The sequence below is a fragment of the Oculina patagonica genome, chromosome 4 (assembly GCF_052425735.1).
Source record: "Oculina patagonica isolate OP01 chromosome 4, crgOcupat, whole genome shotgun sequence".
Classification (NCBI taxonomy): Eukaryota; Metazoa; Cnidaria; class Anthozoa; order Scleractinia; family Oculinidae; genus Oculina; species Oculina patagonica.
Window position 1 is genome coordinate 43,963,126 of NC_135761.1, and position 13,425 is coordinate 43,976,550.

The window sequence follows — 13,425 nt, forward strand, 5'->3', positions numbered from 1 at the left end:
TGCAGACTATACTGTTACTATGGTAACATTTATCATCACAAAGGTTACCACAACTTGTTCAACAATGATTGGGCATTCGTTGAAACCATTAATTATTGTAGCATCAAACGGTAAATAGTGTTTAATTATAAGTGGTATGAGTGGTAGAAAGTACTGGAAACCGTTGATAAGTACGTTTAAATAACAAAACAAATTGATCGATTTTATTTGGCTCACGATCGTGTTGTTTTAATTTCCTTTTCACGAACTGTCTCCTGTTCAATCGAAATGAAGCGTTTCATAACGCGTGAATAGAACACAAACCGGTTTAACAGGTTTTGTTGAAGTCCTCTTAATTTTTCCCGAGCGCGCGCAATGCAAGACACAATTCAAAGTTTTGGATTTTGAGAAAGGGAAATTTTGGACAATATACGTACGTTTTTCAGTTAATAATAATAATAATCTTTTATTAGGATGCCTTCATTCACTATACAGTGGTTTTCAGAAAGGTCCTAACTAAGATTAAAAATACTTAATAAGACTATATACAATAAAACGAAAAATACCTAAGAATTAAAAACTATTATTCAAAATTAACTTGAATACAAAAGAAAGAATTAACTAAAAAACCTACTTAGAACGCTACGCTTAAAATGTACAAAATCAAGTGCATTTCTGGTGTCTCTGTCTAGGTTATTCCAGTCTTTCAGAGAGTGATAACACACTCTCTGCTTTCCCCAATTTTTGGTTACATGAGGTAGCCTAAGCATGTCTTTATTCCTTGTGTTATAGCTATGAATGTCCCTGTTAGCTAGTAACTCCATAGAGTGATCCATAAGTCCATTTATACACTTATAAACATATATACAGCGATGATAAAATCTACGTTGTTCTAGGTTAAGCCACTTTAAAGCTACGAGGGCATCAGAAGCTGACGAATAAAGTGGTCTGTCCAGGATGATTTTCGCGGCTTTGTTGCCATTTGTATTTTATATTTTGATTCGCCATTCCGGCTTGCAAAATGTAATACGGCTAGACATAATTAACAGACAGCAATATTACACACTAAAATTTCTTAAAAAATACATTATCAACTGAAGCGAAGATATTCATATTTATCAGTAAGAACACTAATATATGGAGAGAAGAAAAAAATGAGAAACAAGTGATTTCCGGTTCAGCAAATTATACCGAGAAACAATGCACGGAGATTATTCGAAAGAATAATCAATTCAGCAGTACAATATGTAGAGAACAGTTGTAGAAATTTGAGCCATGGCAACGAACGAACGAACGAGCGAGCGAGCGAACGAACGAACGAGCGAGCGAGCGAGCGAGCGAGCGAACGAACGAACGAACGAACGAAAGAACGAACGAACGAACGAGCGAGCGAGCGAGCGAGCGAGCGAACGAACGAACGAACGAACGAACGAACGAACGAACGAACGAACGAACGAACGAACGAACGAACGAACGAACGAACGAACGAACGAACGAACGAACAAACGACTAAATACAGTGGTGTTGGTCCGGAAATAAAACTGTCATCTGTAAAAAGTCTGAACCAAAGCTAATAGAACAAAAAGAAGCCAACCCCTTAAAGTGGTCACTTCCCAGCTGAACATGCAACAATACTGTTTTAAAAAATAACAAGTTTTATGTCCGCTTCTAGATATCTACCCACGAAAAATCCCACACGGATATGTAATTTCCAACTGCTATTGACCGTGCACCAATAGACTTTTTGTAGAATATAAATTGGGAAACTATATATATTTATAACGTGCTAAGAAGTTCCTAGGCCTGAAATTAATTTGCCTTAGAGTTTTATTTTTCTACTTTTGTTATGAAAATAGCCTACGAATACAGCCGCCTCTCATTCGCTCCCGCTACTACGCGAATCACATGCAGGCTATTATGAAAATGACTTTGTTCTAGCATTGTTATTTCTTGGCAATGATGTACATGTACAATTTTATTGTGGCAGGTTGTGTTTTACGGCAAAAGCGCTGTGTCAAAATAAAAAAAAGATAAAAATGTTTGAAGAACAATGTAGTGAAATTGTCGGCCAAAAATACGGTTCGGCCTTCAGTTTGAAATTGACTTTATGAAAGAAGAGAGCTTAATGGAGCCTGAGTGGCAAAAAATATTAAAAGGAATAATATTTAAAATTAAGAAATACTAAAGCTTGGGAAGTAAAAAGGGATGCGAATTAGCATGTAATTTGAGAATTTCCATTTGTTTGATTTACTCATAGTTCTTTCCATCGCGTCTTTTCCTGCCATCTGGCTTAATCATTAAAATACTGTTCATTTTCGCTTTGCTGACATCGTTTTTGCATGTCATTATGAACCAAAGACAATCAGGTCACATAATGCCATATTAATTTAGGTGAAATGTATTCACGTTGTGAGTTGAATTTTCGACATTTTTAAAATACTTCAGGTTTTACCAATATTAATTTAAATTTCTAGATGAAATCAAGTTTTTAATCTTGAGATAAAAAAAGGTATCCAATACGCTTTTGACCTGTCACGATGTGTACATCAGATTAATATTATGCGATGCGTCTAATTGAAATGAGAAGTCGGTCAAATATGAATATTTAATTAGTCCAAGTCTTGCATTAAATTTTGTTTACTTCTAGCTCACTTCTACACAAGATTTGCGATTGTTATTTGCACGCACGGGCAGGCTGTGTGTCCATAATTTCAAACAAGCGACGAAACTTAACATGAGGGAATCGATTTTGTCGAACTTAGCTTGTATGTACCAGATGGCAACCTCGAACGATTTCAAAGGAAATTTGTAATGGGCAATAAACAATGTACAACGTCGGTCTTTCAGAACGAAGAAGATGAGGAAACTTGGTTCGAATGGATGGAAACAACGGGTAACCGCAAGAATCAGAAACAACTGCCCATTTCACCGAGAACTGAACCACTGCCAGTTCAACCAGCGGCCTTCCTAGCAGACGTGCCTAGCAGAGCAAGGAATACAAAACACAAAATCTCTAGTGAAAATAAGAAGACTCTCAAAGGACTTCATTATACGAGTTCTAAAAATCATGGCAGTCTTTCGACTGATTCGTCGTTTCGTGGTGATGTTAAGGAAAATAACAATTTACCCAGAATCAAAGAAGAAGATCGGACCAACGATTTAGAGATGTTAGCTGGCCAGGTAAGCGAGGTTAAAGAAGTCAGGGATTAAATCTTACAGAGGATGTTTTATTCATTCTTTTTTTAAAAAATAGACAACGTCTCTGATTGAATATGCAAAAACATGTTTCGATGACAGCTTCTGTTTTCGCTTCGTTTTAAATATGTCAACTGCAACTGTATGTCAAATAAAATACTAAAAATAATGATAAGTAGAATAAGAAGAAAAATAAAATATCGGGTATACCTAACTTTCAACTGTCATAAATATTGTTGAAGTGATTTAAATTGTAAGTGAAATTATAATCTGTTCAAAGTGGCATGACATTTCAGTCACAATCACTATAATACAGAAAATGAAATCGTGTTTACACAGTTTTAGGGCACAATGTTTTTCGAACTAACCTCGAAGAATAATTTTGTAAATTTTGCTCATTTTTAACATATTGCTTACGCTCTCTATAATTTTATGTCCAAAGGACTAATAAGTTACATTTTGCAAACGTTTTTATATATTGAATCTTTTTTAAACGCGAACAGGAAAAAGTATATTGTACGGTTAATTTAACAAGAACAGTAGGAACGCGGCTGATCGACAGTGCATACATTTTAGCACGTGCCTATGAATGTTTGCCTGTGTGTGTCCAAGCCTGCGTATTGTTCATTCACAACGTACCCAATCCTTACAATCTATTTTATTTTATTTATTTTTTTATAAACACAATCTGTATAATTGAATCTGGTAAACCATTTGCAAATCATATACTCCCGATGTTGATAAAGAAGAGAATAAACAATGAGGTTTTGTGTTTTCGTACATCATCCTCTAAGGTAGCCTCCCACGCAGCTGCAGTCGTTCTTAGGGGAAGGAGTGTAACACGATCGCCCCTATTAAAGAACGACTGCGTGGGAGGCTGCCTATAAGGCGGTCATCTAAATTATCTCCCCGGTCTTTTAGCAGAAACATACTTTAGACAATATTAAATGTTACCGTTAACTGTTTACGTCCTTAAAATTTATTAGTAGAATAATTGTTACAGACAACGGATATTTCAGGAATAAAATTTTAAGGAGAAAATTGCCTCGTCTCGACAAGATTAGAAGAAAAAACCACCCTTTAACATGTGTTCAAAACAGATATGAGAAATAGGTCCTCTAATTGTACATGTGCCTACTGTAGGAAGTGTGGCTATTGTAGGGAGTTCTTTAGAAGTACAGGTCGATGAATAAGCTCAATATGATGATTTAGACGTTGTAAATAAAAATGGGAAATGACAAGACCCACATTTTAAGAAAAAATCACGGATTATAAACCAAGGCCTTGAAGAGGCCATATGTTTAAGGATGAGCCTTATGATTTTACTTTAATTGATTTGTTGGAAATTCCTAGAAAGATAATCTTTTCGTATATCTCAGTGCAGTCATATGTCGTTTCATTGTCCGCAGGTATTCCCAGACTTCCCAGCCGGAGAAGTAAACGTGTCTTTATCATTTGACAAAGCTACAAATCGCATGAAGGTACACATTATAAAAGCCCGAAACCTCTGCTGCAAGGCTCGAGAAGGAAAAAGGCAAGACAGATGTGGCGTTAGTTGTTCAGGTGATCTGATATTGTTTACACTTATCTAACACTATATTTCAAATAAACGTTAAGGATTTTTCATGACGACGAAACCTCAATTCCTGCTGAACCCTGAAATTTTTGCTTCTCAATTTCATGAGAATTAATTTCCAGTTCTGCTTCATTTTCTTACCGCTTGGCTTAATTATATATGTTCAGACTGTTTATACATGGTATAAGCAAGTTTGACAATAAGGCGCCTGTATTTAGCGCCTCATCTTAGTTTCATAGCAAGTTGCTAGGCTCTAGAACACTGCGGGCGTTTCTTCAACAATTCAAGTACCAATGCATGCACATCAGTAGTCATCAATGGCTAAGAAAAAAGCACTATAAGGGCACAATATCTTAGCTACTTAAGAATACAGCGAAAACTCAAAGGCTTGGCCCAACTCTCGACACACGCACGATAAACAGTTAGCCGCTTATATAACCAATAAAGCACACGCCTAGGACGATATACATTTCAGTGTACATGCGTCTTAATTTTGTACACCAGTTACGTTTATTGTCTATTTTAATGCTCGACAAAGCCATAATATTGTATTTCATGTAGGTACAATATTTCATAATGCTAGCTGAGACGGGCACGTATCTATTGCGTATATGACACTGCTTTTCGAGAGGCACTTAGCCAGAAAGAGAGCCAGTATATTTTCCGGCCCTCTTTTTCCCCTGCAAACGTTGTTTCAGAGAGTTGATAATTCATCTTTGACGTAAGGGAAGGAGGGTTAACGAATAAACTGCCAGTGCTTATTAATAATTGTTAGTGAAAGTGTCTTAGACTTTCGTCCAAGATTGTCAAAATGAACAGTCTTGCTCAATGTGTCATTAACGTCTTTTGCTGTTTTCAATTTGCAGACTTGTACATAAACGTCTCTCTATTCAGCGGAGAAAAGCACCTGCAATCGCATCGAACATCCAAAAAGAAAGGCAGCACCGACGTGCTATTCTACGAAAATTATGCACTGGACCTCACATCTCTTGACCTACGCCAACTAACTCTACGTTTGACTGCAATGCATTGTTGCAAATACCTCATCAATGCAGACCACGTGATTGGTCATGTGGATACAGGCGACCAGTCCGGTGAATCGTCATTTGGTGCTCAGTGGGTGGAGGTGATCACGTGTCCTGGAAAGAACGTCAATAGATGGCATACTCTTTGGTGTTAGATATGAAGAAAGGATTGCCTTTTTCACGCATATTTGCGAAAATTTATTTCAAAATTTTAGCAGTTAAAAACTGTTTTGAAAAGGACCAGTAAGCAAAGAAAAAGGAAAATAAAATGCACGCCAGTCAAAATTTTAAATTTAAAAATTTGGCAATTGTACAATGGTAACAATTAATTTATTTATTTGCCAATGCAACCCATTGTTTGTTCATTTTTGTCCTAATTTAATAACTTATTTTGGCCACCATATTACAGATTACTGTATGGTGTATTTTACAGAATTGAAACAATGAAGTTCAAAACTTGTTTATTTTGTAAAAGTTACTTCAAGCTAAAACGCCAAAAAAGGAAATATAAGGTAGCACATCTTATTTACTGCGCTCTTCAATAAAGCGCGAACTCTAGAGATCAAAACCCAACTATACTAACGATTGCGTTTTTCGCTTCCGTCTGAAACTAAAACAATGATTGATGGCAGCGAAAAACGTAGCTGTTCAACTTTGAATGTCTCATCGCGACTTTAAGATCAGTATTTGACGTTCTCGAGGATTAAGTCCTTTATCGACCAAAATATAATACGTATACATTCACAAGCACATGGATATAAATAAAAGATGTGAAAGTTTAACGGGTCTATTGCGATGCCAATTTCCACATTGATTGTCAAACGTTTGAAAATTAAGTGCAAATACAGTTGAGAAGTTTTGACCGACACACTCGATACCGGCCTTCACCACAACCTTTGTCTACAGTGCAGCCTCACCAAAGCCCAGTACAATACACAAAAAGGTCAACAAAAATGCCATAAATGCAGGCATTTCTTTGATCTACTTGTTACAAAACTCCGTATCTTAGGGGGAACTATCAGATATTTCTTTTTTGGTGCAATCGATGTAATATCTTCTTGAAGACAACTTCTCGGACAAATTAATGATGAAGCCCAAAATGTGGATAGTTTAAGGGATATTCGAGAGGTCAAAATCCTTTTCTTTAGAATAGTTTTTAGTAGACACTTGTTCTTTTACACAACCATGCATGCAACCTGGCGCGGATCCAGAAAAAAATGCTGACCGTTTACCAATAACACGAGCGCCGAAGGAGCGAGCCTGTGAGCATACTCGATATTGACCAGTACCATTATCCTGGAAGCTTAAAAGTCGTCTTTTTGATCTCCAAACTTGGAAATTTTCTTTACACCAAAAACTTACAATCGTCGTAAAATGTGACCGATTTCCGCAAAACGGTGGAATCGTTCTGGATCCGCGCCTGATAACGACTCATGTAAATAGGTGATTTTGACATCGGGATGTCCACGCTTGCGAGCTTCTTCCTTGAAGCTAGCAAACACTACTCGATTCAGTTAAATTATGGAGGTTTAACAACGCTAACTTTAAAACGTCTAGAACATTTGACATTTAGGTTGATCTATATATTCCAAAAAGGACCAACAAACAAAATACACAAACAATTACCGCAAAAAAGATACATGACTGTGAAACAACTGTCGAAACCAGTTAGTTGAAAGTGCATGATTTGGCATTATTTACATCTTAGCCTGTCCAAAAAGTTATGCACTATCTTTAAAATATCTGTTAAACGATATTTCATGTCAACATTCGAATATAGAGCGAGCGATTCTTAAATTTCATACAGAGTTATTTAAGAACATAAAAATGTCCGTAACCTTTAAAAATTGCAACACTCAAATCTACTTATTAGTTGGCAAAATTCTATATTTCACCGTTGCCAATTTCAAAGGCCGGCCACGAGCAAAATCAAAATAAAAACGTTTATTTTGCAAATGCGGGACTTATGTACAAAACCTGAATTACTCTAAAAAATAGAACTTATCAACCGTTATATCACGTCAAGAAAGAGCAATTGATGTAATCTGCTTTTATACCTTAGGGATTGCTCCAAGGAGGTCGCCATTGTGTCAAGCAATCTTTGATGTCAATGGCTTAATTACGAAGCCTATATAGGAAACAATTCTTTAAGAATAAAAACATTTATTCCAAAGGCTAACAATAAACTTCATTCTTTTTAGCATTGTGTGTTTTGTTAACATTGCCATCGCAAAGGACAAAACAAAAATCGTGAAACAATAGGCAAGCGTCATTAACTTATGACACTGCCGAAATTCTTGCCCCGAATATTGCACAACTGGTAAGACTCTGAAAGGCTTTTCTAAAGAGTTGACTCGATTGAAAACGTTTTAGCAAGAAAAGATTCCTAGTGACATGGGTGAGATCTTTGAAGTGAAAATATTGCTTTAGCTTATCTTTTTGTCATCTGCTATTTGCATACCCCGACAATGAAAACAGCAAACATTGAATTGTTAAGAAGCTTAACTAAAAAGGTCACTCGGCTTGGCGAGGCTGTCATCAAACACTAGTCCTGATCATAGCATCAAGACTTGTTTGGCCTCGATCACTTGAAATACCAGTCTCTTTATTTATAAATGCAGTTGTAGAGTTTGAATATGTTGGTGTAGCTGTGGAGTTCGTGGTTAGCTCGATAATATGGTTGCTAGGTCCCAACGCGTCCAGGTGGACCCATATCCTGATTATTGACGAACGCCAATACACGCGAGAAGACAATGTTGTTTCAGGCTATGTAACACTGGTAGCCAAGGACGAGACGGTGTTTATGGCCAGCAGAGATGCTCTTTTAAAGGCAAGTCCTTTCTTTGGAAAACGGCTAAGCAAGGGCACGGAAGAGAGTAAAGAAGAAATCATTCGACTTCCTATGATATCTGCGACTCTTATGGAAATAATTCTCAAGTTTATTCTTTACAATGGTCGAACACAGATAAACAATGTGGACAACGCAATGGGCTTAATTGTTGCCGCGGATTATTTGCTTCTTCCTGGTCTGAAACGCATTTCTGAACAATTTTTAGAGAAACGACTGTGTCCCTCAAATTGTATTCCGATATTTTACTTTTCCGAAGAGCACAATTGCGAAGAATTGGCAGCAAAAGTACGCGATTTTATTCTCTCAAATTTCGCCAACGTGGCCCAGTCGAAAGAGTTTATGGATCTGTCAAGCGAAGAAATTGAAAAATGGATTTCAAGCGATGAGATTGTTATCAGTGCCGAAGAAGATGTTTTCAAGATAATAGTACGATGGGTTGATCAAAACAAGTGTGAAAGGACTGAAAAATTCAAGGATTTATTTCGTCACGTAAGACTGATTTTTGTAACGCGTGACTATTTATCCAGTTATATTGCGATGAACGCTCTTGTGGCTGAAGATGCCAGCTGTTTAGATTGCATGACGCAGGCGCTAAGATGGCTCGATGGAAAAGATGATTGTCATTTTCCATGGCAACAGTTGCCAAGAAAGTCACTTCAATCAAATGTAATAGCGGCCTGTAGACAGAAGCAAGTTTTATGTTATTTCCCTATGCTAGACAAATGGCGAAGATTACCTGACTTGCAATCAGAGTCTGTAACTCTTGTGTCGTGTCGAGGAAAGCTTTTCGCTATCGCGCAAGAGATGAATGAATCGCAACGATTTGAGCCTGTTTTAAACCAATGGGTGCTTTTAGCTAGGACAAAAATTTCCGTTAAGCCACAAGTGCTCGCTGGATCCCATTGCAGAAATGAGATGCAAGTATTTGTATTTCAAGGCGAATATTTACGCCGTTGTGAGTAATCCGCTCAGATCTAGTACATTTGCCATGAAATACGACTTCGATTCGAATTCGTGGAATTCGTTTCCAGCTTTCAACTGGGGCCAAAAAGATCAAGTTTGCATTGTACCAACGGAACAATTCATTTACGCTATTGGTGGTCGGAAGCATAGAAATGCAAACGAAGGATACGTTCAAAGATTTTGTTTTCTCTCTGATGTGGAAAGATTTGATATGAAAAAGCACACGTGGGAAAAATTGCCTAACATACATGAGGCAAGACGGCTGGCGTTTGGGACCGCTGTCCAGGATAAGATTGTTATCGCAGGCGGGATTGGGTCAGACGGGGACATTCTGCGATCTTGTGAGTTGTATGACATACTGGAAAACGAGTGGCAGTTTATAGCTGACTTTCATGTGCCCAGAATGCTTGGAAGCATGGTTTGTGTGTGTGACAAGCTCTACGTATTGGGTGGGTCCAGCGAGCCTAGTTCTTGTGAAGATGTCAAACACATTGTTGAAGTCTATGATCAAGAAAATAACGTATGGAAGATGACCTCCTTAATGCCCTTTGAACGGGCTTTCCGAGGAGACAGCATTCGTCTCACTGAATGCTTGTTCATTGCAACTTTTTAAAGGGGCCATCAAAAATCTTCAATCTTTAGAGTCTTCTGGACCACAAAAACCAAAGTCCAGTGCTTCCCGTTTATGTCGTATCATGTGACTAAAATATGAGGTTAACCAATTTGTTATTAGGGGGATTTGTCTGTTGCCATAGCATTCGTGTCTCCCTTGTAACAAGATGTAATATATTTTTTTGAACGGGGCAGGGAAGAAAGATCTCCAGGCGTGTCTAAATTTAGAGATTTTTTAAGAAAATAATTAAAGAATATACATATTCATGTCGTCTCTCTTTATTCTGAAATAAGTAATAAAGATGTGTTATCCACGTTCTTTGCTAGGCAATAAGATAAACAAACAGAAAGCCGTGAGCTGGTGTAAAATGGCTATGAGCAAAGTCTTCGCTCCTAAACAATCCTGAAAAGACCCCAGCAAGGCGAGGGCAACAAAAACAAAGTCATACCGTCATAAAAAATCCAAAACCGAAAAAAAATGAACCCTTTAAAGAGCTACACAAGCGCGATCCTGTTATTTCAATATCAGCGAAGAATCAGCTCAGTTTCTCAGATGCACTGTCAGCAGGTTAGATTCCCTTTTAGCCTTAGAGGCCTTTTAGGCCTTTTTCCCTTTGTATTCCCTGAGTTGACGGAACAGGAGGCTAGAGACCTTTGCCTTGGGTCAAAAATAGCTTTCATCCGTCCACGGTCTTAGACGACTCTATCTCTTCAAAACGCAATCTCCTTGCATCTTTGCTGACACTTTGAGCCCGCTGTCTCACGCATTTCTTTATATTATTCCCGCTCTCTTTTTTGAGCCATCGCAACAAACGTGGCATCACGTGATGGTTCTGTCGCTAAGTAACCGCGGTGCATGCTTAATTTGACTATTGGTTACTATTTTCGGCCCAGGACAAAGCCAGAGACCTCTGCTAGTAGGGTGCAAGTTAGAAATTGTGTTATTTCTGGTGATATTTAATTTGTCAAAAGCAAAGACGAAAACAGAGTAAATCAGAAGATGAGCAATCAAGTCACAATGACCTTGTACTATGAAAGGGGCTCAGACAGGAAATACGACATGAACAGGAGCCCATCAAGCTCCGGCATGAATTAATGCCTTGAGTTTATTCATGATGTTTTGGTTGATTAGTCAAGTTAAGCCTCCGAACTCGTTTCATTACACGTTTAAAACTGTTACCAAGGTAAACAAACTATAACAGAAGCTAAGAAAATGCGGAAATTAAATAATTATATTACGCTAAAAAAAGAAGCAGGAGAAAACGTGTAAAAATGTTCTCACCAAGACCATGCGGTCAGGAATTTCTACTTTTGTATCTGAGTGCTAACGCCAAAGATTTTTACGGATTCCGACGATAGTTTGAGCAATAATTGTAGGTGCAAAAATCAAAAACCAAAAATTTACTCATAGCAATTGCAAGGTAACATTTTGTATCAGCTACTTTAAACATCTTACTATAAATAACTTCTCTAAGTGACCCCGCGAGTCTGGAGCATTTTCGAAAAAGTTAATGTCAAACCTTGTAAAAAAATCTTAAAACGCGTGTTATTTGAAGTGACTTGAAATTTTCTCTTTTACATTCATTTTTTCTCACGCCGGGTGATGCATGAGAACACATTTAAGAGTAAGTTTCGCTAATTTTTTTCTTAACTGTTTTCAAACTGTTAACATTCTATGAATTCTTTTTGGTGACTTTATTTTTGGCTTTATTGTTCGAATGTTTAGCGCAAACCGCAGAAACCGGTTTGTTACGTCAGGCTGTGAAGTGGAAAGGTCACTAAATCTGTTGAATTCCTGAGTCACAATATAGCAATAATAATAACAATACTTGCTTCGCAGTTTAGAAGTCTCAATGCGTTCACAATTACAATTGAAAATTAAAAATATAATAATCACCAATGAAAGAGATTGCTATCTTAACAAAAAACAATTACTGGTCAATTATAAAGTGGGTCTGTTCCTTCCAATTTTTTTAGCGAAGTCGTTCATGCGATTACCGTTATTTATTATCTTTGGGATTAAAAGAATTTAGAGCATTGGCAACTGAAGCTGTAGTAAAAAAGTTTTACAAATCAATATTTTATTGGACTCCAGTGATCTTTTAAAACCTTGGATTGATATTTTTTCAGCGGTGAAATGGGAAACCGATTGCAGTTCAACAAACCACTAAGCCATATATATTTTGGTCAACCGTTATTTAAAATTAACGTGACATGAGATGGAAAATGGCAATATAATCCGTCTAGACGTAACGGAGCAGTATTTTTAGTGCACCTTCAAAGCGTATCCATAACACGATGGATTATGCACAGGGTTACTCTCAAACAAGAGGACACTTAGCAGCGTCATAACGATGCGTCAAAATCACAACAACGACACGTACAAAAAAAATGATGGAGGGACACGTCGCAGCGACACGTTTCCTGCAAGGTTTCAGCACACAATCTCGAAGGAACGTGTCTTTGCAGCATGTCTCCGCTATAATTTCTTGTGTGTGTACAAGCTGTAAATTGTTTCCTTGTGCCTGTCACATTGCGTTTCAGGACCTTTAAGACGAAATTTGAGGATTTTGAGCTCGTCTAAATGAAGCTACGAGGAATAAAACAATAGACGCATAGGTAATTTATCTGAGTGGATCACGCGTCACTAGAGGTCCATTCATGCAAGACTGATTTAATATCGTTCCCAAAAATCGAGATTGGACAACACGCTAAAGTTATGTCCCTCTACAACAGTATGCGGGCGATTTATTTTGTGTTTCTACTTCCTGCTTTCATCCAGGGTAAGCTATATTTGCATTTCTCTAACACTTTTGATATTCATACTTTAACGGTAAACATTTCGAAGGCGTCTTAGCTCAAAAGGACTTTTGCCGTTTTCCTCGAAACATGCAAGCATTCGTGTTTGAACTCATGGATGTTAAAATGTAAACTATAGCAGATCGTAGCACGGTAGTTTTTACCCTTTTTTGTGCAGCACGCTATTAACAAAATTCCACATGTGATAACTTTAGCAGTATTAATGTTTCTTTTTTATGTATTCAACAAACGAACTATTGCAAGTACCCTACGTAATATTATATTATAATTTTTATGCAGTAACGTTCCAGATATCAGTGATGTAGCTTTGATTAAACATTTCCTAACTCCCTCTTATAATTGACCATACCAACTCTTCTAAGTTTGCTTTCTCAATTATATAAAGCTTTAATTCGAGTACTTCA

At 37.3% G+C, this 13,425-nt stretch overlaps 1 protein-coding gene and 1 pseudogene across 1 annotated transcript; both read left to right on the top strand.

Moving 5' to 3' along the window:
• The first annotated feature begins 2,558 nt into the window (after positions 1 to 2,558).
• LOC144652620 (uncharacterized) lies at positions 2,559 to 7,446 on the top strand. The gene is made up of 3 exons (XM_078512695.1): positions 2,559 to 3,159; positions 4,584 to 4,737; positions 5,617 to 7,446. Exons 1-3 carry the CDS (start codon positions 2,791 to 2,793, stop codon positions 5,928 to 5,930), a joined length of 837 nt encoding a protein of 278 aa, XP_078368821.1. The 5' UTR covers positions 2,559 to 2,790; the 3' UTR covers positions 5,931 to 7,446.
• Positions 7,447 to 8,474: 1,028 nt separating this feature from the next.
• On the top strand, positions 8,475 to 10,379 carry LOC144652553 (kelch-like protein 24a; annotated as a pseudogene).
• The last annotated feature ends 3,046 nt before the right edge of the window (positions 10,380 to 13,425 follow it).

What these genes read in the sequence shown, in the direction of transcription:
- LOC144652620 (XM_078512695.1), top strand. Translation starts at nt 2,791, where the DNA reads ATGGGCAATAAACAATGTACAACGTCGGTCTTTCAGAACGAAGAAGAT. An exon ending in TAGAGATGTTAGCTGGCCAG is followed by an intron (nt 3,160 to 4,583) that starts GTAAGCGAGGTT and finishes CATTGTCCGCAG; the next exon opens with GTATTCCCAGACTTCCCAGC. An exon ending in ATGTGGCGTTAGTTGTTCAG is followed by an intron (nt 4,738 to 5,616) that starts GTGATCTGATAT and finishes TTCAATTTGCAG; the next exon opens with ACTTGTACATAAACGTCTCT.